This window comes from Salvelinus fontinalis, unplaced genomic scaffold (assembly GCF_029448725.1).
Source record: "Salvelinus fontinalis isolate EN_2023a unplaced genomic scaffold, ASM2944872v1 scaffold_0097, whole genome shotgun sequence".
In the NCBI taxonomy this organism is placed as follows: Eukaryota; Metazoa; Chordata; class Actinopteri; order Salmoniformes; family Salmonidae; genus Salvelinus; species Salvelinus fontinalis.
The window spans coordinates 2,426-26,969 of NW_026600306.1; the positions used below are offsets into that span (position 1 = coordinate 2,426).

At 40.2% G+C, this 24,544-nt stretch overlaps 2 protein-coding genes across 2 annotated transcripts; one reads left to right on the plus strand and one right to left on the minus strand.

The window, feature by feature from the left end:
- Positions 1 to 7,313: 7,313 nt before the first annotated feature.
- LOC129843073 (piggyBac transposable element-derived protein 4-like) lies at positions 7,314 to 15,481 on the plus strand. The gene is made up of 5 exons (XM_055911826.1): positions 7,314 to 8,079; positions 9,087 to 9,184; positions 9,318 to 9,495; positions 10,981 to 11,095; positions 13,172 to 15,481. Exons 1-5 carry the CDS (start codon positions 7,875 to 7,877, stop codon positions 14,673 to 14,675), a joined length of 2,100 nt encoding a protein of 699 aa, XP_055767801.1. The 5' UTR covers positions 7,314 to 7,874; the 3' UTR covers positions 14,676 to 15,481.
- A 3,201-nt stretch (positions 15,482 to 18,682) lies between these two features.
- LOC129843081 (zinc finger protein 23-like) lies at positions 18,683 to 24,307 on the minus strand. Its single transcript, XM_055911838.1, has 3 exons — positions 23,885 to 24,307; positions 22,972 to 23,149; positions 18,683 to 21,314 (listed from the first exon to the last, which is right to left on the minus strand). Exons 1-3 carry the CDS (start codon positions 24,038 to 24,040, stop codon positions 20,758 to 20,760), a joined length of 891 nt encoding a protein of 296 aa, XP_055767813.1. The 5' UTR covers positions 24,041 to 24,307; the 3' UTR covers positions 18,683 to 20,757.
- Between the last annotated feature and the right edge of the window lie 237 nt (positions 24,308 to 24,544).

The window sequence follows — 24,544 nt, forward strand, 5'->3', positions numbered from 1 at the left end:
AAGCAGAGTAGCTCTGAAACAGAGCAAACAAAGGGCCTGTTCTGTTATAATCTCCACCCGGCACAGCCAGAAGAGGACTGGCCTCCCCTCATAGCCTGGTTCCTCACTAGGTTTCTTCCTAGGTTTGGCCTTTCTAGGGAGTTTTTCCTAGCCATCGTGCTTCTACACCTGCATTGCTTGCTGTTTGGGGTTTTAGGCTGGGTTTCTGTACAGCACTTTGAGATATCAGCTGATGTACGAAGGGCTATATAAATAAATTTGATTTGATTTGACTGATTTGTTTCTGATCTCACCATCTGTTAAATACACACCCCTTATTGTGCTATAGTGAGTGTGTGGCTCTAGCACTCTGAATAGAGTTTATTCTCAAGGAGAGCGGTCACGTGTGTTGAGAAGCAGAGGATCACTGGTTTGAGCCTGGTATGGGGACAGTGGAGGAATTGCAACTGTTAGCAGCACACTGGCATCAGTTAAACATGAAATGAATAAAGTTAGTCATTTCCAAATGAACCATGTTCTTTAAGGTCAATATGTTGGAGTTCAGGATTTACTTGACCTGTTAAAGTAGGAAATGAAATGAACTTTGTCCATCACAGAGACGGAAGTCAAGACAAAAACAGGAGCTTGTTTTAAAATATATATTGGCCATGTTTAACAAGTTGTGTTGATCAGATGTTAATGAAGCAATACAGACGACATTGAAGTGTCTGGAGTTTAGTTTGTGTGTTCTAGAGTCTTGTAAAGAAAGGGGGGGTTGACTGGGACAGACAATGTAACATCCATCATGATTAATGATTTGAAAAAATGTTTTTGTAAAACATGCACCTGACATCAGATCATCTTGAAACTTTCTCTCTAAAGCTAACTTTCATCAAGGTTTTATATGGTCTATTGGTTTCTCTCTTTTCATTGGCAGAATCCTTTTTCAGTGTTATGATATTCATAACATCCATATCCACCAGTCTATCTTCCTGTCAACTAACAGAACTCTGCTGGTTGTCCTGGTAACAGATACCAGTGGGCAGATCTATTGTATTTGTTCAAGCTAAACTACAGCACTTACTTTGATGAGTCAAATCTGATCCTTTCTTCTCTTCTCCTCCTCTCATAGTTCCACTCAGCCCCGTTGTTTTCCTGCAGTCCACCAGCAGCACAGACAACCTCTTCATACCCAGCAGTAAGGTGCTACCGGGAGAGGCACGAAACGGGGACTCCAGGAGGGAGGAAGGGCTACCATTGTCCTGGTAACCATAAAGAGGGGACACAGACACATATCATTATGGATGCTGATGTCACTGTTGTCATGAAGTGCTTTACAGAAACCCAGCCCAGACCCCGATAGAGCAAGCTGTATGCTAGTCCAGACCAAAATGTACCATCTGGTGTTGTGATCTGGAGAGACTCTTCTCTGCCTCGTCAGCATCAGGATGTTGTTGAGGCTCCCCAGAGGATCCACGATAGTCATGTCTCTCTCCTGTGTGAACGACAACATCAAACAGATTGTAAACTTATGATCTTCTACTACAATCACAGGGTCTTACAAGAGGCATGAATGTCTAAAAAGGGCCTATAATGGCCACTTTCATCATGATTTTGTAAAATATTGTTTGTGTTGTAAATGTAAAAGGGTCGTTCCACTAAATGGAGGCTTTTTGCACCCCTTTGATATTTTAAGTAGAAATGATGCACCAATATTGAATTTTAAAAGCCTGTTATGCAAAGTGAAGATTACCACTTAAACATTTCCTACCTTACTGAACAACATGTTCAAGTGTAGAACTTCAGTAGAATGGCCCTTTAAAACCCCCACATTAGTTCAGGTTATAATTTGTGTAACTTTCCAACAGGAATATGTTCCAAAAACTTCGTAAATAACAAGGTTGCCAACAAACAGCGCATACAAAGTTGTATAGAGGCGGAATAAGACACCGGGAAGGGAGTGGGCTATTTCATTACGTGTTTCACTCACCACGTTAATCCACTCTGGTAGCCTACGGACAAACATTAAGAATAAGCTACGTGGTGAGTTGATGCCTATTCGGCAGCGTGTTAGCTCGGTGAATTGACCATGCTACTTTGTTTGCGGCGTTTGTTGGCATCCTTGTACTTTACGAAGATTTTGGAACAGATTCCTGTTGGGACGTTCCACAAATTAGACCCCATTAGTTCAACAACTGCATCGTTTGTGACCCTGGTTTTAAGACAGTACTCACTGGTGGTAATCGGAAATTCCCTCTCCTCCTCTTTTATTGAGATAGCCTCCTCTTCCTCTTTTACTACAAAATGTTCTTCCTCTTCTTTCAATGTTATGGCATTTTCCTCCTTTTTGATTCTGAAAGTTACTACCTCCTCCTCTTCCACTCTGACAACCTCTTTCCCATCTTCCTCTTTCACTGTAATATCATCCTCTTCTGTCAATGTGATAGCCTCCTCTTCCTCCTTTATCATCCTGAAAGCTTCTCCCTCTCCTTTCATCAGAGCTTCTTTCTCCGTCGAGCTTAGTGAGCTCATGCTCCGGGCGATTATCCTAGTACAGTATCAATTTAACACATTTGCTAATCTAAGACTCAAATTACGTTTAAATTAACGAGTAGATACGTAAACATAATTATGAGCCAGCTAGCAAACCACCACGTTGATTGAATCAGAAGCCTTTTGTCGCAGTTGAAGAAGCATCCTGTCCCGTCCACTAGAATACACGTCACGCAAGAAGCATCACCCGAAAGACTCATATCGCCATCAGCTGGCTGGAGTGGGTAACGCAGATTGGAGAAAAAACAACCAGATGTTATGTTTTCTCTTCCTTCTTACAGCCAATACTTTCCTCCAGGGCTGACCTGCCCATTAGGTAGGATTAGGTGACAGATTGACGAGGGTGGCATTTTACGAGCTAAATTGACCAAAGCTCATCGCTAACAACACATAATAACACCTCACATAATGTTGCCCTAAAACTATGACAATTTCTATCACCCAGTGGCATATGGGCTATTAAGGTGAGTGTAGGTGAGGCCACATGAAGCAGTGCCTGCTTTGTTTAAGGTAACATGGACAGATAGGACTCTACCTGTGTAGAGCACATGCCCCTTTTCCCTTCCAATCTCTAAAGTGTCCTTTTGGGTGGTGGTATAAATTGTATTCATTTTTTTGTCATTTTTATTCTGAACCCACTGCCTGCAAGTCATTGTTAAATTTGCCTAAATATCTTACAGGTAGACCCTCTTTCACTCTCTCTCATCATGTCACAAGCTGACAGGCTCCCAGAGGCAGGGTAATAAAAGGCCCCCAGCTCACTCAACTGCCCCTCCCCTCTCCAACAGCCATCAACCCAGAACATCCTGAAGACAGAACATCTAAAAGATTTTCCTCATGGAGCTTTTTGAAAGTGAGGTGAATATTCAATGTGATGTTTGTACGGTGGATTCAGAAAGTATTCAGACCCCTTTACTTTTTCCACATTTTGTTAAATTACAGCCTTATTTTAGAATGGATTTAAAAAATACATATTCAGCAATCTACACACAATACCCCATAATGAGAAAACAAAAACAGGTTTTATAAAAATTTTGCGAATTTATTAAAGATAAAAAACAGAAATACCTTATTTACATAACAGTAAGTATACAGACCCTTTGCTATGAGACTGTCAGAGCAAAAATCAAGCCATGAGGTAGAAGGAATTGTCCGTAGAGCTCTGAGACAGGATTGCGTCGAGGCACAGATCTTGGGAAGGGTACCAAAACACTTCTGCAGCATTGAAGGACCCCAAGAACACACTGTGGTGAAGAAGGCGCAACAGAGCCTCTTCAACCTCAGGAGGCTAAAGAAAGTTGGCTTGTCACCTAAAACACTCACAAATATTTACAGATGCACAATGAAAGCAATCCTGTGTCGGCGCTCTACGCACCATTCCTTCGACCTCGTGGCTTGGTTTTTGCTCTGACATGCACTGTGAATTGTGGGACCTCATATAGACAGTTGTGTGCCTTTCCAAATCATGTCCAATCAATTGAATGTACCACAAGTTGTAGAAACATCTCAAGGATGATCAATGGAAACAGCATGCACCTGAGCGAGTCTCATATCAAAGGGTCTGAAAACTTATGTAAATAAAGTATTTCTTTTGATTTTCTATAATTTGCAAACATTTCTAAAAACCTGAATACTTTCCGAAGGCACTGTATGTATATAAAAATATGTTTTCCAGTAACCCTACCATCCATCCCCTAATTAGAGTAAACTAATGCACAACAACTATTAGGCTTCTACGTCCAGCTTCTACATACTATGTACAATTTACACAATATATTTTACAATAGTTATATTTAGTTTGTTTTTAATCCTATTCTTCAGTTACCCTAAACCTCTCCCATCTATCTCTGAAGACCACCCTCTTTGATTTCTATTTGCCATATATTTTTAACTGTGCTGTTTCACAAAAGTGATTGACTTTTATATTCTCATCGTTGCTACAGATTGTAAATTAAAAATAAACATGTTTGCTAAAAGTATTATTATTTTATTAATCAATTGACTATGACTTTTCAAATCACTCAGTAGTCCTGTCTGCAGTTAGCTCCAGGTAAATGTTGCCATTCATTGACCTGCGACCAAAAACAAGCAACATATGGACAGTACCAAAACAAATGATCTAATGATTCTGTCTCTTCGCAGCTAAATCTGCAGGGGTTCGTTGTATCCCCACATATATTTTGTATAATAATTTCAATTGAAAAATTCTAAGTTTTGAATCTGGTGTCATTCACAATTTTCATGAACCAAGTTTGGTCTTTAAAGCAGGGCTGACAGACAAGATTCTGACTTTTCCCCCCTTCCACTTGTCTCTTCCATTTTTGTGGTAATGCTGCAATTAGTTGGTTGTAATTTTGGGTAGAGCAGAGATTTCCATATATTTTTATGAGCTGCATGTGTGACAACTCCACCAGTCCTATTGATGGTATAATTTACAAAGATTATACCTTTTTCATGTAATCAATTTTATTTATTTATTTTGATCAGTTACTATATTTGAGTTTAACCATTTTTTAAAATTATTTGTTTGGTCTTTTCTGGTGGATTAAACTGAAATTGCAACCAACTTTCTAAGGCTTGTTTTAAAAAATAATGATCTTTTGGAGATGATTTCATTTTCAAATAACTGAAAGTGAGAGGTTGTAATCTGAATAAAGAGAAAAAGGCCATTCTTGAACATCGGGTGAGACATTCTTACTAATCTGATAGAGAACCAGGTCGGAATAAAAGTATAACCTTTGTATGATTGAAGCTTTTAGTTAGAGATCTAATTCTTTAATGATTAATCATTTCTGCCCTCCGAATTCATATTCATTATATAAATAGTCCTATTTAATTTAGTCTTGCTTGCTGATATAAATACAATTGAATATTCTTTTCTCGTATAATTTAAAAGGGGACTGGGAGACAAGTCAGGATCAAGGCAAAGATGAACGGAGCAAAGTACAGAGAGATCCTTGATAAAATCCTGCTCAGGACCTCAGACTGGGACAAAGGTTCACCTTCCAACAGGACAATGACCCTAAGCACACAGCCAAGACATCGCAAAAGTGGCTTCGAGACAAGTCTCGGAACGTCCTTGAGTGGGCCAGCCAGAGCTCGGACTTGAACCGGATCGAACATCACTGGAGAGAGCTCTGGTGCAGGTTTTCATCAAGGATCTCTCTGTACTTTTCTCCATTCATCTTTCCCTCGATCCCTGCCACTGAAAAACATCCCCACAGCATGATGCTGCCACCACCATGCTTCACCGTAGGGATTATGCCAGGTTTCTTCCAGATGTGACGCTTGGCATTCAGGCCAAAGAGTTCAATCTTGGTTTCATCAGACCAGAGAATCTTGTTTCTCATGGTATGAAAGTCCTTTAGGTGCCTTTTGGCAAACTCCAAGATGGCTTTCTTTTGTCTTTTACGGAGAAGTGGCTTCCGTCTGGCCACTCTACCACAAAGGCCTAATTGGTGGAGTGCTGCAGAGATGGTTGGTCTTCTGGAAGGTTCTCCCATTTCCACAGAGGAACTCTTGAGCTCTGTCAGAGTGACCATCGGGTTCTTGGTCACCTCTCTGACCAAGGCCCTTTTCCCCCTATTGCTCAGTTTGGCTGAGCCGCCAGCACTAGGAAGGGTGGTTCCAATCTTCTTCCATTCAAGAATGATGGAGGCCACTGTGTTCTTTGGGACCTTCAATGTGGCAGAAATGTTTTGGTCCACTTCCCCAGATCTGTGCCGTGACACAATCCTGTCTCGAAAGGAATATATCACATCAAATATAGGCTACTTAAAGTTCAAGTTAGATCACACATTCCGCCGATTGTTGTTGAAAAACGTTTCTTAAACAGAACAAAACGGGGATAAACATGAAACATGGAATATGATTGGCAGTCATCTAATATGCGGTAATAGAAATAAGGCCATAATCTGCCTCATCTTAAACGGCACTGTTAGGATGGTGGACCACTCTTGGTACACATGGGAAACTGTTGAGCTGGGAAAACCCAGCAACTTTGCAGTTCTTGACACAAACCGGTGCACCTGGCACCTACTACCATCCCCCGTTCAAAGACACTTAAATATTTTGTCTTCCCCATTCACCCTCTGAATGATACACATACACAATCCATGTCTCATTTGTCTCAAGGCTTAAAAATTATTATTTAACTCATCTCCTCCCCTTCATCTACACTGATTGAAGTGGATTTAACTATTGACATCAATAAGGGATCATAGCTTTAGCCTGGATTCACCTGGTCAGTTTATGTCATGGAAGGAGCAGGTGTTCTTAATGTTTTGTAGACTCAGTGTAAAGCACTACAGATAATCAAGTGCTATTTGAATGTGATGCATTTGCTCTATTGTTTACAGCGGGGTTGGGAAATTCCAGTCCTCGAGGGCCTGATTAGTGTCACAGTTTTGCCCCAGCTAACACACCTGACTCCAATAATCAACAATTCCTGATCTTCAGTTTAGAATGCAATTTGATTAATCAGCTGTGTTTGCTAGGGAGGGAGAAAAAGTGTGACAATAATCAGGCCCCGAGGACTGGAGTTGCCCACCCCTGGTTTACAGGATGATTTGTATCTTAAAGAGCGTAGCTTTAAGGGAATAGTACCCACATCTAAATAAAAACGAATGTAAAAAATGAACAGAGCAAATGTGTATTAAAACACTACCTAATCATATAAGTATTTATTTAACATTTACATATTCATATTGTAATGAAACAGTAGGGAGCAGGTCTCGAACCCTCGACCTTCTAACCCGAGGTCCGGCGCGCTATCGACTGTGCCGCAAAAGCATGCTCGTGCGGCAGGGTTGATTTCCGCGACTATAAACCCAGGGTCGCTATTATTATTACACTATTAAGCTTCTACGTCTGTATACAGGACGGTATTATTTGTAAGACGTAAGAGAAAATATATCATCTTATTGTTAAATTATTATGACGTTCTTTCCAATACAAAAGTGTAGTAACTATTGTTTCCAAACTGCGTTACCCACTCCAGTCAGCAGAAGGCGAGTTTTTCAGGTGATGCTTCTTGCGTGACGTATAATCTAGTGGACGGGACAGGAGGCTTCTTCAACAGCGACAAAAGGCTTCTGGTTTAACCACGCGGTGCTTTGCTAGCAAACCTAAAACTCTTTATACCATTCTTGTGTATATTACTCTTAGTGTTTCGAACATAATTCTGTTTACCTATCTACTGGTTCATTTATAAACGTAATTTGCTTGTTAAATTAGCAAATGTGTTACATTGATACCGCACTAGGCTAATTTCCCGGAGCATAAACGCACAAATCTAGACGGAGAAAGAAACTCTGGTGAAAGGAGGCAAGGAAGTTTGAAGAATGAAAAAGGAGAAACAAGAGGATGATATTACAGTGAAAGAGGAAGATGGGAAAGAGGTTGTCAAAGTGGAAAAAAAGGTAGAAGCTTTCAGAATCAAAAAGGAGGAAGATGCCGTAAAATTGAAAGAAGAGGATGAACCTTTTCGAGTAAAAGAGGAGGATATCGCAATAAAAGAGAAGGAGACTGAAGTTCCGATTACCACCAGTGAGTACTGTCTTAAAAACAGGGACACAAACTATGCAGTAGTTGAACTGTGTTTTTTAAGGGGCATTATACTGAAGTTCTGCACTTTGATATGTTGTTCAGTACTGTAGGAATTGTTTAAGGGGCAATCTGCCATTGGTACATATATTTTGTGCACTTCAAAATTGTATTTATTGAATTCTCTATGGTCTATATTAAAGTGCACTAATTCTAATATAACAGGCTTTTAAATATAATATACAGTGCATCATTTCTACATAAAATATCAAAGGGACGCAAAATGCATCCATTTTGTGGAACGGCCCTTTAACATTTGCACCACAATGGTGGGAAAAGTACGCAATTGTCATACTTGAGTAAAAGTACAGATACCTGAATAGATAATTACTCAAGTAAAAGTGAGTCACCTAGTAAAATACTTCCTGAGTAAAAGTCTAAAATATACTTTAGTATCAAAAGTAAAAGTATATAACTAATTTCAAATTCCTTATTAAGCAAACCAGATGGTGCCATTTAACATTTTTTTTTTTTTACATTTACGGATAGCCAGGGACACACTCCAACTCTCCTACAATCTACAATTGAAACGTGTGTTTAGTGAGTCCGCCAGATCAGAGGCAGTGATGATTACCAGGGATGTTCTCTTGATTAGTGAGTGAATTGGACCATTTTCCTGTCCAGCTAAGCCTTCAAAATGTAATGAGTACTTTTGGGTGTCTGGGAAAATGTATGGAGTAAAAAGTACATCATTTTCTTTAGGAATATAGTGAAGTAAAAGTCAAATTAGTCAAAAATAGTAAAGTACAGATTCCCTGAAAAACTTAAATCGTACTTTAAAGTATTTTTTACTTAGGTACTTTATACCACTGATCACAAAAAAAAGAAAAAGCATAATTCAAGTGGCTAATTTAGGCCCTTTTTAGACATATATTCAAGCCTCTTGTAACACTGTAATTGCAATAGATGGTCATAAGTTTACCGTCTGTTTGATGTTCTCATTCACACAGGAGAGAGACATGACTATCCTGGATCCTCTGGGGAGCATCAACAACATCCTGATATTGACGAGGAAGAGAAGAGTCTCTCCAGATCAGAACACCAGATGGTACAGCTTGGTTTGGTCTATTATACAGCTTGCTCTATCGGGGTCTGGGCTGGGTTTCTGTAAAGCACTTTATGACAACAGTGACATCAGCATCCATAATTATATGTGTCTGTCCCCTCTTTATGGTTACCAGGACAATGCTAGCCCTTCCACCCTTCCGGAGTCCCCATGTCGTGCCTCTCCCGGTTGCGCCTCACTGCTGGATATGAAGAGGTTGTCTGTGCAGCTGGTGGACTGCAGGAAAACAACGGGGCTGAGTGGAACTGTGAGAGGAGGAGAAGAGAAGAAAGGATCAGATTTGACACATCAAAGTAAGTGCTGTAGTTCAGTTTGAACAAATACAATAGATCTTCCCACTGGTATCTGTTACCAGGACAACCAGCAGAGTTCTGTTAGTTGACATGAAGATGGACTGGTATCTGTTACCAGGACAACCAGCAGAGTTCTGTTAGTTGACATGAAGATGGACTGGTATCTTTTACTAGTAGGGCCGTCACAGACTAATAGAAATCTTGTTTGACTTAGTCACCTGTTCTTTCCACCAATCAATTGGTGCACATTTTAAATGTGTATTTCTATATATACACTACCGTTGAAAAGTTTGGGGTCAATTAGAAATGTCCTTGTTTTTTAAAGAAAGGCACATTTTATGTCCAATAAAATAACATCAAATTGATCAGAAATACAGTGTAAACATTGTTAATGTTGTAAATGACTGTTGTAGCTGGAAATGGCAGATTGTTTTATGGAATGTCTACATAGGCGTACAGAGGCCCATTATCAGCAACCATCACTCCTGTGTTCCAATGGCACTTTGTATTACCTAATACAAGTTTATAATTTTAAAAGGCTAATTGATCATTAGAAAACCCCTTTGCAATTATGTTAGCACAGCTGAAAACTGTTATGCTGATTTAAAGAAGCAATAAAACTGGCCTTCTTTAGACCAGTTGAGTGTCTGGAGCATCAGCATTTGTGGGTTTGATTACAGGCTCAAAATGGATCAATTAGCCTTTTAAAATGATAAACTTGGATTAGGTAACACAACGTGCCATTGGAAACACAGGAGTGATGGTTGCTGATAATGGGCCTCTGTACGCCTATGTAGATAATCCATAAAACAATCTGCCATTTCCAGCTACAACAGTCATTTACAACATTAACAATGTTTACACTGTATTTCTGATCAATTTGATGTTAGTTTAAATGGACAGAAAAAGGCTATTCTTTCAAAAACAAGGACATTTCTAAGTGACCCCGAACTCTTGAATGGTATTGTATATCCTAACACCATCCATGTTGTAAACAGCATTCTGCATGAATTCTTACTCAACTTGCAACAAAACAATTTTATGAAATCTAATTTTGTTAGAAATCTAAAATTGTTTAACATGGTCAAGTTCGGTTTCTGTGCAATCTTCAGACACTCTAGAAGGCAACCAAACTTGTTTCATCATTCTACATGATGTATTGGCTATACAACACCTGAATTAGCCCATGAAGGGTCTTGGTCCAATGACCACCTATCGTTTTGAAACCTAGCTAGATAGCCAATGAGCTGGGCTTTCCAGCAGTATGTGAATGCCGTTTGTAGGACAAACAGCCATCATGCTAGAGCTGTGCACAACAGAGTTCATTCTCTGGTGAAAGGAAACAGGACGCACTGTAGTTTACGTTTCACAGCAGTTCCTTCTCTTCTACAAACTTCTCAAATCTGAAAAAGTTAAACATGGCTACTAAGAGTGGAAAAGCTAAATCTCAGTCCAAGTATAAACATTTTGATGATATTATTGCAGAATTTGACCAGGAGAGTGACACAGAAGGAATGGATGAGGACTCTGTGAGTGACCACAGTTATGATTCCAGCGCGGAAGAAATGTTTTTGGAAGGAAAAGATCCACTTTTAGACCAGTAAGTAAAATAGGTTTTTGCTTCCCATGCTAATGCAGTTGTTTAAATGGTCGCATATTCATTTTGATCTTTTTTATTTATTTATATTTATTTATACACACAGTCGAAGTTTACATAAACTTAGGTTGGAGTCATTATAACTCGTTTTTCAACCACTCCACAAATTTCTTGTTAACCTCACTAGGGTATGTGGGACGGTAGCGTCCCACCTCGTCAACAGCCTGTGAAACTGCCAGGTGCCAAATTCAAAACAGAAATCCCATAATTTAAATTCCTCAAACATACAAGTATTTCACACTATTTTAAAGATACACCTGTTGTAAATCCAGCCAAAGTGTCCGATTTCAAAAAGCTTTTACGACGAAAGCACACAAAACGATTATGTTAGGTTAGAGCCAAGTCACAGAAAAATACAGCCATTTTTCCAGCCAAAGAGAGGAGTAACAAAAAGCAGAAAGAGGTAAAATGAATCACTAACCTTTGATGATCTTCATCAGATGACACTCCTAGGACTTCATGTTACACAATACATGTATGTTTTGTTCGGTAAAGTTCATATTTATATAGAAAAATCTGAGTTTAGGCGGGACGCTACTGTCTCACTTGGCCAAAAGCCAGAGAAAATGCAGGGCGCCAAATTCAAATGAATTACTATAAAAATCTAACTTTTATTAAATCACATATGAAAGAGACCAAATTAAAGCTACACTGGTTGTGAATCCAGCCAACATGTCAGAATTCAAATAGGCTTTTTGGTGAAAGCAAACAATGCTATTATCTGAGGATAGCACCATAGTAAACAAAGAGAGAGAAGCATATTTCAACCCTGCAGGCGCGACACAAGATGCAGAAATAAAAATGTAATTCATGCTTTAACTTTGACGAGCTTCTGTTGTTGGCACTCCAATATGTCCCATAAACATCACAAATTGTCATTTTTTTCGATTAATTCCGTCGATGTATATCCAAAATGTCCATTTATTTGGCGCATTTGATCCAGAAAAACACCGGTTCCAATTTGTGAAACGTGACTACAAAATATCTAAGGTTACCTGTAAACTTTGGCAAAAAATGTCAAACTACCTTTGTAATACATATTTTGGTATTTTTTTACGTAAATAATCGATAAAATTGAAGATGGGATGATCTGTGTTAAATACAGGATTAAAACCAACTGTAGCTAGCTTTCTGGTCACGCGCTTCTAACAAACAGGACACTTCGAGTGACCCTCCTTCAAGATGGCCGTACTTCATTACACAAAGGAATAACCTCAACCAATTTCTAAAGACTTCCAGTGGAAGCGGTAGGAACTGCAAGAATGTCCCTTCGAAATCTGGTTTCCCAATGAAAATTCATTGAAAAGAGAGTGACCTCAAAAAGAAAATCTGAATGCTTTGTCCTCAGGGTTTCGCCTGCTAAATAAGTTCTGTTATACTCAGACATGTTTCAAACAGTTTTAGAAACTTCAGTGTTTTCTATCCAAATATATCATAATCATATATTATCTTCTGGGGATGAGTAGCTGGCAGTTTAATTTGGGCATGCTTTTCATCCAAAATTCCGAATGCTGCCCCCTACCCAAGAGAAGTTAACTGCCTTGTTCAGGGGCAGAATGACATATTTTTACCTTGTCAGCTCTGGGACTCGATCCACCAACCTTTGGGTTAGTGGCCCAACGCTCTAACCACTAGGGTTACCTTACCTTATCGCCCCGAGGTTCCACATCATCAAGCAACATGATCTGTTTGGTGCTGTTCCATTCACTCCATTCCATTGTTATATAAATAGCCATTGGAGGCTGTTGAGGGGAGGGCTGCCCACAACAATGGCCGGAATGGAGTAGAATGGAACAGCACCAAACAGACCATGTTGCTTGATACCATTCCACTCACCTCACCCCGGCCACCACTATGAGCCGTTCTCCCCTGACCAGCCTTATTCACCATTGATAAACACACACTTCACCGTCGTGATTATGTTCCCTCTACTCTATATAATAGACATCTGTTTATTTTACGTGTCGATACAGGGCTCATCTGTAGAAGTATTCTTACTGATTGTTTTTTCTTACACAGTGCCAGGGACTCGGATGAACAATGGGAACCCACAATGTCAAGGTGTCCATCCCCCACTAATTCAGACACTGAAGCTGGTTCATCCAGCCGGACCCCTGCTGTCTCCTGCTCCACACCTTCCCCCGCCCGGCCATCTAGAGGTGTGAAGAGGTCAGCCCAGAAGCGGAGGAGGGCCAGTGAACCAGCGACAACTACCACTGAGGCAGAGGACCGTTGGCACACTGTGCTAGAAGATGATGTGGAGCCACTTCCACCAACATTTAGACCGAAAAGGCATCCAGGACCTCAGCTGGACAAGACTGTAAAGTACAGCCCCCTTCATCTTTTCCAGATGTTTTTCTCCTTGTCAGTTCTTGATTCGCTGGTTTCTAACACCAACAAGTATGGGGCTAAGACACAAGCAGATAAGAAAGAGGCATGGAAGCCCATTTCCATCCAAGACCTGTACTGTTACATCTCACTGGTTATTTACATGGGGTTTGTGAAGTGTAAAAACCTCAAGGACTACTGGAGAACGTCAACACTCTACCAACTGCCTTTCCCCTCCACTGTCATGCCTTCTAAAAAGTTTCTGACTATCTCGCAGGCGCTTCATATCAGTGACCCACAAGTTGACGACGACAATGACAAGAAGAGAGGCACAGCAAGCTTTGATAGGCTCTGCAAAATCAAACCTCTCTACCCCAGCATGGTTGAGGCTTGCAAGACCCATTTTCAGCCCAACCAGAACCTGTCCATAGATGAGAGGATGGTATCCTCAAAGGCTAGAATTGGCTACAAACAATATATGAGTAACAAGCCGACAAAATGGGGGTACAAACTGTTTGTTTTGGACGATTCTGTGTGTGCCTACACTTGGAATTTTTTTGTTTACGAGGGGAAATCCATCTCAGCCACCGGTAAGGGACTTAGTTATGATTCCGTTATGGAATTATTCGATTTTCAACTGCTGGGGACGGGCTACAAACTGTTTGTGGACAACTTCTACACAAGCCCTACCCTGTTCACAGACCTGAGGAAGCTGAATGTGTGGGGTTGTGGCACCATTCGTCCCAACAGAGTGGGTTTTCCCAAAACAAAAGTAAACGACATGCCAAAGCGGGCTGATAGGGGTACCATGCGATGGATTCGTAAAGATGACCTGCTCTTTGTGAAGTGGATGGATACCAGAGAGGTGGTCATGTGCTCCAGTATCCACAAATCCTTCAGTGGCGATCACGTAGTCAGGCGTGTGAAGGACGCTAATGGGGAACAGACCACTAAAAATGTTCCCATTCCTGCTGCTGTGAAGGATTACAACAAGAGCATGGGAGGTGTGGACCTGTCAGACGCTCTGATAGGCGACTACAATGTTCTCCACAAGACAACGAAATGGTACAGAACATTGTTCTATCATTTCATAGACATTGCTGTGGTGAATGCATTCGTCCTCCAGAAGGAAATGGCTAAGAGCTCTGGACAGACCTCCATGACACAGCTAGCCTTCAGAAAGCTGCTCATCTAGGAGCTTGCTGGCTACGGCACAAAGTCCACTGCAGCACTTTCTGACCCCTCTACCTCTGTCCCTTCTGCTCCTGCCACCAGTTTTGTTCACATGCCCGAATTCATAACTGCAGGCATGAATGTGCCTCGGGGCAAAAAGGCCACAGCATGGAGGCGTCTTTGTGTTCTTTGTCACATGAAGTCCCCCATCACCTGCACGACTTGTTCGGTTTGCCTCTGCTTTACAGCAGAAAGAGACTGCTTTGGGACTTGGCATCAGCAGCACGATATTGTGTAGAGGACTGAGGGTCTTCCAAATACTGTCATTCTAAAGTGTTCAAATTGTTTTTTTATTTTTTATTTTTTAACTTTGTGTGGTTTGTGGTGTTGTTCAACAGTGACATTTGATCACTGTGGGCTGCTAACTTGGCCCTTAAATGTTTCACTTCTGTGTTTGGAGATATTGGATCAGCATTCTTGTCACATTTCCCGTTAGTACCTTTTATGTAGGGAAGCTAATGATCCATCATTTATGACATTCCTGGGAGTGTGTAGACTTGTATTTTTTATTAGCGTAGCATTTTTGTATCTTCTATGTAGTTATTTTCTTGAAAAAATCAATTTGGCCATTTGGGCAACTGGTGTGGGACACCTGGGTGACTTCATACTAAATGTCATTTAACTCGCTCATTCTTGACGTTATCAGTCTGACTTTGCACATGTACTGTTGCCCTGTTGTGGACAACAAATAACTGACCCCCAGCGTCCTATATCAATGTATGTCCTTTTGCATTTCAAAGATTATCAAATAAAAATTGTAAACATGTATTTTTTTGTTTTTATCTTTTACCAGCTGTGTTATATTCTCCTACATTAATTTCACATCTCCACAAACTTCAGTGTTCCTTTCAAATAGTATAGAATATGCATAACCTTGCTTAAGGTCCTGAGCTACAGGCAGTTAGATTTGGGTAATTTTAGGTGGAAATTGAGATGAGGGGTCCAATCCGGAAGAGGTTTTAACCTGACCCAACCATTCTCCTCCCTCTCCTGCTGGCTTTCACTGATTGTGCCATTACTCTCCTGAAGTTGCCGCATTGACCAATCATGTCAATGAGAAGCTATACAGAGCTGTCCGCATTGGTACAACATTTGGGAGGTGCTTGGCGGTGCAGTACGGAGCTCCATTTGGCCTCTGGAGGCTGAGACCAAATTTTTGGATAAAGCATAAATTGGATTTTAGTCTTTTTTTGTAGGGTTAGTTCAGAGGGTGCAAATACAATGCCTTCGGAAGTATTCAGGCCCCTTGACTTTTTCCACATTTTGTTACGTGACAGCCTTATTCTAAAATATATATTTTTAAAATAATCAATCTACAAAATACCCAATAATGACGAAGTAAAAACAGGTTAACATTAAAAATTAAAATATCACATTTACATAAGTATTCAGACCTTTTACTCAGTACTTTGTTGAAGCACCCTAGGCAGCGATTACAGCTTCGAGTCTTGGGTATGACCCTACAACCGCCTTTCTTAAAGTATGGGTCGCGACCCTGTTAATGGTGGGTCGCGATGTGTCAGTGTACATTTATAAATGTTCACAACACCACAAAAATTGCAAAAAAATTCAAACCTATTTTTGCTCTGTCATTATGGGGTATTGTGTGTGTAGGGGAAAAAACGATTTAATCAATTTTAGAATAAGGCTGTACGGTGAAAGGTCAAGGGGTCTGAATACTGTATGTGCCAAGTTAAAATATTCCCAAGAGACATGTTCTAAACTCTGCTTCTGGCTCCTCAGCAACTTTGCAGTGTTCTGTTATTTCTATTAGCCCAGAACGTTTGTTGTGTTATTACATACAGTGGAAATAACATTTGGATATCAGAGCGGCGGTAACTCACCAGCATTACGACCTGGAATACGACTTTTTAGAATGTGATCCTTTGATCGTAGCCCCCAGGGCTCGCCGCCGACGGCAGAGAAGAGGTATTCAGAGTGGACTTCTAGTCAGACTCAGGAGGCGGGCACACCATGTACAAAGAATAATAATGCAATTTAACCATTGATGGATGGTGACGAAAATAATGACATCACCAGTAGTCATGTTAAAGTTGTCAATGTTTTATTGGTGAAGTTGATGTATTTGCATGTGGCTGTGCATTATATGATGCCTGAATAGGAAGCATAGTCTGATCGTACTGTTTTTTAAAATAAATTCTTGATCAAAACCTTCTTTGGGGTTAATTCCAAATATCTACTTGCATTGCTTGGTAGTGTATTCGCATAGTATGATACATAAATAATAACATTTAAGTCAAATAAAACAAACAGTATTATCCTGAATTCAGACGTGAATAACATTTTTGTTATCACATCAAAACCTTTCAGAATGTACCTGTTTTCATTATAGAACGTTGGCTAGTAAGCTGCCGATCTGTCTGAATCAGTAGCCTTGTGTCGAACGGTCCCGTCGACTAGATTATACGTCACGCAAGAAACAACTTGAAAGAATCATCTGCTGACTAGTTTGGGTGACGCAGTTTGGGAAAATGTTAATTACATTGTTTATTCTTGCTAACAACTTAATACAAAGTATTTTCAAAATAACCAGAGCTGTTTTTACTGCCCCATAGGAGGCATTTTGCCATGCTGTCATTGGAAATACGAATTTGTTTCCGAGGCTGCTGTTCATGCTGGGAATGTTGATTGGCAATTAAGTTTGGTAAACTAAGAAAACTATCATTTTATAGTAGATTTTGATCACACAATATACATTGGACATACTCAGAAGTAAATACCACACCTTTTCATTCCATGTCATTCATTTCACTACTTTCACAGGAAGTTATGCTACACTGCCTACAGGACGTTATGCTACACTGCCTAAAGGACGTTATGCTACACTGCCTTCAGGACGTTATGCTACACTGCCTACAGGAAGTTATGCTACACTGCCTACAGGAAGTTATGCTACACTGCCTACAGGAAGTTATGCTACACTGCCCACAGGAAGTTATGCTACACTGCCTACAGGAAGTTATGCTACACTGCCCACAGGAAGTTCTGCTACACTGCCTACAGGAAGTTATGCTATCTTATATCTTCATTCCTACAGCCTTCATCCCTGCCCCGTGAGTCTCTTCACTGTCTGATCTTCAGCCCCATGTTCACAGGAGAGCCCACCTGCACTCAGCTGGTCAGGTGCCTTAACAGGAAAAGCATATGACATCACACAGGGAGAAAGGCAGGAGCAGTGGTGCCCTGTATGTCCAAGGTGTCTCTGGGCCAGATGACTGTAAAATAACGTTGTGACCGCTGCTGAGGTAAAAAAAAAAAGGCCATACAAATTTGCTTGATTGATTGTATAAATAGAAGTCCTACTACCCGTCAGGTAGGAAGTAGCAGTGAAGTCCTATTACCAGTCAGATAGGAAAAAGCAGTGAAGTCCTATTACCAGTCAGATAGGAAGTAGCAGTGAAGTCCTATTACCAGTCAGGTAGGAAGTAGCAGTGAAGTCCTATTACCAGTCAGGTAGGAAGTAGCAGTGAAGTCCTATTACCAGTCAGATAGGAAAAAGCAGTGAAGTCCTATTACCAGTCAGATAGGAAGTAGCAGTGAAGTCCTATTACCAGTCAGATAGGAAGTAGCAGTGAAGTCCTATTACCAGTCAGGTAGGAAGTAGCAGTGAAGTCATATTACCAGTCAGGTAGGAAGTAGCAGTGTCAACACTGCCAAGTGGCTGGGATGTCCTCCACTGAGTCAACAGTCCTCTCCACCATAAACACCTCCACCACCGTCTGTTGTTTTCAACACATTCATGTTTCTTAATAAAAGAAGAAGTGATGCAGTCAGTCTCTCCTCAACTCTTAGCCAAGAGAGACTGGCATGCATAGTATTTATATAAGCCCTCTGATTACAATTAAGAGCAAAAAGTGCCGCTATGTTCTGGGCCAATTGCAGCTTTACTAGGTCTTTCTTTGCAGCACTGGACCACACGACTGGACAATAATCAAGATTAGACAAAACTAGAGCCTGCAGAACTTGCTTTTTGGAGTGTGGTGTCAAAAAAGCAGAGCATCTCTTTATTGCGGCTAGACCTCTCCCCATGTTTACAACCATTGAATCTATGTGTTTTGACCATGACAGTTTACAATCTAAGGTAATGCCAAGTAATTTAGTCTCCTCAACTTGTTCAACAGCCACACAATTCATTACCAGATTCAGCTGAGGTCTAGAACTTAAGGAATGATTTGTACCAAATACAATGCTCTTAGTTTTAGAGATGTTCAGGACCAGTTTATTACTGGCCACCCATTCCAAAAAAGACTGCAACTCTTTGTTAAGGGTTTCAGTGACTTCTTTAGCTGTGGTTCCTGATGTGTATATGGGTGAATCATCAGCATACATGGACACACATGCTTTGTATAATGCCAGTGGCAGGTCATTGGTAAAAAAAAGAAGTACATCACACTTTACATGTTTGACATTAGAGAAGCTTCCATTAAAAACCTGTTGAATTCAATTAGGTAGATAGCCCTGAATCCACGATATGGCAGAGGTTGAAAAGCCATAGCACAGACATTCTTAAACAACAGGTTATGGTCAATAATATCAAAGGCTGCACTGAAATCTGCACAATCATCAGTCATTTGTGTCAGTGCGTACATGTTAAGTGCCCTTCACGATGAGCATGCTGAAAATCTGTTGTCAATTTTTCTACAGACAAATAGCATTGTATTTGGTCAAACACGATTTTTTCCAACAGTTTGCTTAGAGCTGGCAGCAAGATTATAGGTCTGCTGTTAGAACCAGTAAAGGCCGCTTTACCACTCTTGGGTAGCGTAATTACTTTGGCTTCCCTCCAGGCTTGAGGACAACGACTTTCCTCTAGGCTCAGATTAAAAATATGACAGATAGGAGTGGCTATAGAGTCAGCTACCATCCTCAGTAGCTTCCCATCTAAGTTGTCAATGCCAGGAGGTTTGTCATTATTGATCGATAACAATTTTTCCACCTCTCCCACAATAACTTTACAACAGTCAATACTTGCAATGCTTTTCTTTCATTATGTTTTTTTTACAAGTTTGTTTACATCATTCTTTATATCATTGATCTTGGATTCATAATAAAGTTTATTATTTTTGTTGAGTTTGGTCACATCATTTCTCCATTTGCAGTACGTAAGCCAGCCAGATGTGCAGCCAGACTTATTAGCCACTCCTTTTGCCCCAACTCTTTCAAACATACAGTTTTTAAACTCCTCATCAATCCACGGAGCCTTAACAGTTCTAACAGTCAGTTTCTTAACAGGTACATGTTTATCAATAATTGGAAGAAGCAATTTCATAAATTCATCAAGTGCAGTGTCTGGATGCTCCTCATTAATCAAATCAAACCAACAAATATTTATAACATCTTCCACATCAGAGTCACACCAGAATCTTTGTTTAACCTCTTATACAACAGTTACACAGCGAAGTGTAGACAGTCTGAATTCCTGAAGCATTGGTTGATGAGCACATATCTTTATAGTTTCCTGTTCCTGGGAGGGACTTTATTCATACAAGGATGCAGGTACAGCTGGTTTGCAACACAGGATGATACTCCCAGGAACAGGAGATTATAATAAGACAGTTTCACAAGGTTAGTCACATACTCAGTTATGTGGACATATACAATTACCATTTTCCATTACAGTCTGAACATTTTAATGTCATTAAATCATCAGTGGGCCAACAATGCAAATATCAACAATGGAGCAAAAGAATCACATCCAAATATCACTCGATTATCTGTAGTGCTGGAGGAATGACACACCCAGATAAACACACATAGTCAGAGTTTAAAAAAGGACCATTTAAACACATGGAATCTGATCTACTTTATATTCAAACTGACAGACTCCATATACAATTTGTTTTCTAATAAAAACAAACAAATATATGTTTGAGTATACTGTGTACAATTCAATTTCATATGGTATAAACAAGTAAACACATTATCAGTCAACAATATAAGACAATGGGAGCACTGTGTATGTTCTCTGATGAATTTTAAGTCAATGTGATGTGAAATATCAATTTACACAGTAGGAGAAGTAATTATTCTCTCTTCTGTGTGTATTCTCTCAGGTTCAGGTGTCTTTTCTGGTTAAAACTCTTGCCGCACTGGGAGCAGTGGTAAGGCTTCTCCCCTGTGTGTATTCTCTCGTGTTGTTTCAGCTCCCATAAGAGGTTAAAACTCTTGCCACAATGGGAGCAATAGTAAGGCTTCTCCCCTGTGTGTATTCTCTCGTGTTGTTTCAGCTCCCATAAGAGGTTAATACCCTTTCCACACTGGGAACAGTGGTAAGGCTTCTCCCCTGTGTGTAATCTCTCATGTCGTTTCAGGTACCCTAACAGGTTAAAACTCTTTCCACACTGGGAGCAGTGGTAAGGCTTCTCCCCTGTGTGTATTCTCTCGTGTTGGTTTAGGTATCCTTTCTGGCTAAAACTCCTTCCACACTGGGAGCAGTGGTAAGGCTTCTCCCCTGTGTGTATTCTCTCGTGTTGCTTCAGCTCCCATAAGTGGTTACAACCCTTTCCACAGTGGGAGCACTGGTGTCTTCTTGCTGGTTTGGACGTCCCTGGCTCTGGTTCCTCTGAGTCTGGTCTTTCTCCTGCCAAAGACAAGTGTGTTTTTTAAAAAAGAGACCCAAATGAAACCACATGATAAAACAGCCTTGCTACGAGGGTAAATCCTAATCAGATCCCTCAATAACCTGATGCCAGTTTTAACAACCTTGGTGTGATTTTAAAACAAATGTTGTAGAGTTTCCTGGCAATTACTGATAATATGTTTACATTACTTATTTATTTATCCAAACTAAACAGTTCTAGGACAGATGTCGCTAGATTCCAATTGAGCAGGTGTTTCTAAATATATAACTTTCATAGCTGTATGATACAGAATGCGACCTACACACTTCCTTAAACTATAAGTAAATAAGTAATTTTAAGTGGACATCAGTAACATCTCCCCGTTGTGGAAAGGGTTCGACACCTGCTGTTTAAATGGCCCAATTTCTTATTTAGACTTTCACAGATTTTCAACAATTTGACTATCGCTGATGTCATATTTTGGGTAAAGTAAAAAATTAGGTGAAATATTTTGGGTAGATGTTCCTAAAACTGATAGTAACTAAAATAAACAAAAATATAAACGCAACATGTAAAGTGTTGGATGTTTCATGAGCTGAAAAAAAAAATATTGCAGAATTTTTAACATCCCAGTTAGTGAACATTTATTCTTTGCCAAGATAATCAATCCACCTGACAGGTGTGGCATATCAAGAAGCTGATTGAACAGCTTGATTATTATACAGGTGTACCTTGTGCTGGGGACAATAAAAGGCCACTCTAAAATGTGCAGTTTTGTCACACAACAATGCCACAGATGTCTCAGAGGGAGCGTGCAACTGGCATGCTGACTGCAGGAAAGTCCACAGGAGTTGTTGCCAGGGAATTTCATGTACAGTACCAGTCAAAAGTTTGGACTCACCTACTCATTCAAGGGTTTTTCTTCATTTTTACTATTTTCTACATTGTAGAATAATAGTGAAGACATCAAAACTATTAAAAAACACATATGGAGTCATGTAGTAACCACAAGTGTTAAACAAATAAACAAATATATTTTTATATCTATAATATATATAGATTTTTCAAAGTAGCCACCCTTTGCCTTGATGACAGCGTTGCACACTCTTGGCATTCTCTCAACCAGCTTCACCTGGAATGCTTTTTCCAACAGTCTTGCAGGAGTTCCCACATAAGCTGAGAACTTGTTGGCTGTTCTAAAACTTTTGACCAGTAGTGTAGAATAATATATCTGTAAATCAGATGTTAATGAAGCAATACAGACAAATTTGAAGTGTCTTTTTTCTTTTGTTTTCCTGTTCTACAGTCTTGTAAAGATAGGGGGGGGTTGACTGGGACAGGCATTGTACCATCCATAATGATTTGAAAAAATGTTTTTGTAAAACATGCACCTGACATCAGATCATCTTGAAACTTTCTCTCTAAAGCTAACTTTCATCAAGGCCTTATATGGTCTATTGGTTTCTCTCTTTTCATTGGCAGTAACCTTTTTCAGTGTTATATACATCCATATCCACCAGTCTATCTTCCTGTCAACTAACAGAACTCTGCTGGTTGTCCTGGTAACAGATACCAGTCCATCTTCCTGTCAACTAACAGAACTCTGCTGGTTGTCCTGGTAACAGATACCAGTGGGCAGATCTATTGTATTTGTTCAAACTAAACTACAGCCCTTACTTTGATGTGTCAAATCTGATCCTTTCTTCTCTTCTCCTCCTCTCACAGTTCCACTCAGCCCCGTTGTTTTCCTGCAGTCTACCAGCAGCACAGACAACCTCTTCATACCCAGCAGTACGGCGCTACCGGGAGAGGCATGACACGGGGACTCCGGGAGGGAGGAAGGGCTAGCGTTGACCTGGTAACCATAAAGGAGGGGACACAGACACATATCATAATGGATGCTGATGTCACTGTTGTCATTAAGTGCTTTACAGAAACACAGCCCAGACCCAGACGGAGCAGGCTGTATGCTAGACCAGACCGAGCTGTACCATCTGGTGTTCTGTTCTGGAGAGACTCTTCTCTGATTCGTCAGCATCAGGATGTTGTTGAGGCTAACCCAGAGGATCCACAATAGTCATGTCTCTCTCCTGTGTTAACGAGGACATCAAACAGATCGTAAACTTATGACCATCTATTGCAATCTTAGAGTCTTATAAGAGGCATGCATATGTCTAAAATGGCCACTTTCATCACGATTTCCTAAAATGTTGTTTGTGATGCAAATGTAAAAGTGTCGTTCCACAAAATGGGTGACTTTTGCGTCCCTTTGATATTTTAAGTAGAAAATATGCACCAATATTGAATTTTAAAAGCCTGTTATATTAGATGAGGGAAACTTTAATATAGACCACATGGAGAATTCAATACATCTAATTGAGAAGTCCCAACAAAAAATGTACCAATGGCAGATCGAACCTTTAACAATTTATACAGTACTGAACAACATATTAAAGTGTAGAATTTCAGTAGAACGCCCCCACAGTTCAACAACTGCATAGTTTGTGTCCCTGTTAAGACAGTACTCATTGGTGTTAATCGGATATTCTGTCTCCTCCTCTTTCACTCCCAAAACGTCTTCCTCCTTCACCTTTACTGAGATAGCATCCTCTTCCTCTCTAAAAGGTTCTTCCTCTTCTTTCACTATAACAGCCTCCTCTTCCTCCTTTTTCATTCTGAAAGATTCTTTCTCCATACAGCAGACCCCCTCTTCATTAGCAAGGGAAGAGTAGTTTGGTGTGCTCATGGTCAGGGATGTTAGCTAGCTAGCATTAGCGACTAGCCTAGTGCTAGGCTCAGTATCAATCTTTAACAAGTTTGCAAATTGAACAAGCAAATTAGGTTAAAGTTAAGCAGTTGATACGTCAACCGAAATTTGTTTAAAACACTGGGATTAGCTAATGTACACAAACATGGTCTAAAACGTAAACCTTTCAGTTTTATGTTGGCTAGCAAGCTACCGAGGTGGTTGAAAGAGTATCCGCGTTGTTGTTCCTGAAGAAGCGTCCGGTCCAGAAAATCACACGTCACGCAAGAAGCATCACCTGAAAGACGCATATCGCCGTCTGCTGACTGGAGTGGGTAACGCAGTTTGGTAACAACAGTTACTACACTTTTTGTATTGGAAAGAACGTCATAATAATTTAACAATAAGCTGATATATTTTCTCTTCCAAATAATACGTTCCTGTACACAGACGTAGAAGCTCAATATGAATATGTAGATGATTAATAAATACTTATATGAATAG

What these genes read in the sequence shown, in the direction of transcription:
- LOC129843073 (XM_055911826.1), top strand. Translation starts at nt 7,875, where the DNA reads ATGAAAAAGGAGAAACAAGAGGATGATATTACAGTGAAAGAGGAAGAT. An exon ending in CCAGATCAGAACACCAGATG is followed by an intron (nt 9,185 to 9,317) that starts GTACAGCTTGGT and finishes TATGGTTACCAG; the next exon opens with GACAATGCTAGCCCTTCCAC. An exon ending in ATCAGATTTGACACATCAAA is followed by an intron (nt 9,496 to 10,980) that starts GTAAGTGCTGTA and finishes ATATTATTGCAG; the next exon opens with AATTTGACCAGGAGAGTGAC.
- LOC129843081 (XM_055911838.1), bottom strand. Translation starts at nt 24,040, where the DNA reads ATGAGCACACCAAACTACTCTTCCCTTGCTAATGAAGAGGGGGTCTGC. An exon ending in AGGATGCTATCTCAGTAAAG is followed by an intron (nt 23,150 to 23,884) that starts GTGAAGGAGGAA and finishes TATGGTTACCAG; the next exon opens with GTCAACGCTAGCCCTTCCTC. An exon ending in ATCAGATTTGACACATCAAA is followed by an intron (nt 21,315 to 22,971) that starts GTAAGGGCTGTA and finishes TGTCTTTGGCAG; the next exon opens with GAGAAAGACCAGACTCAGAG.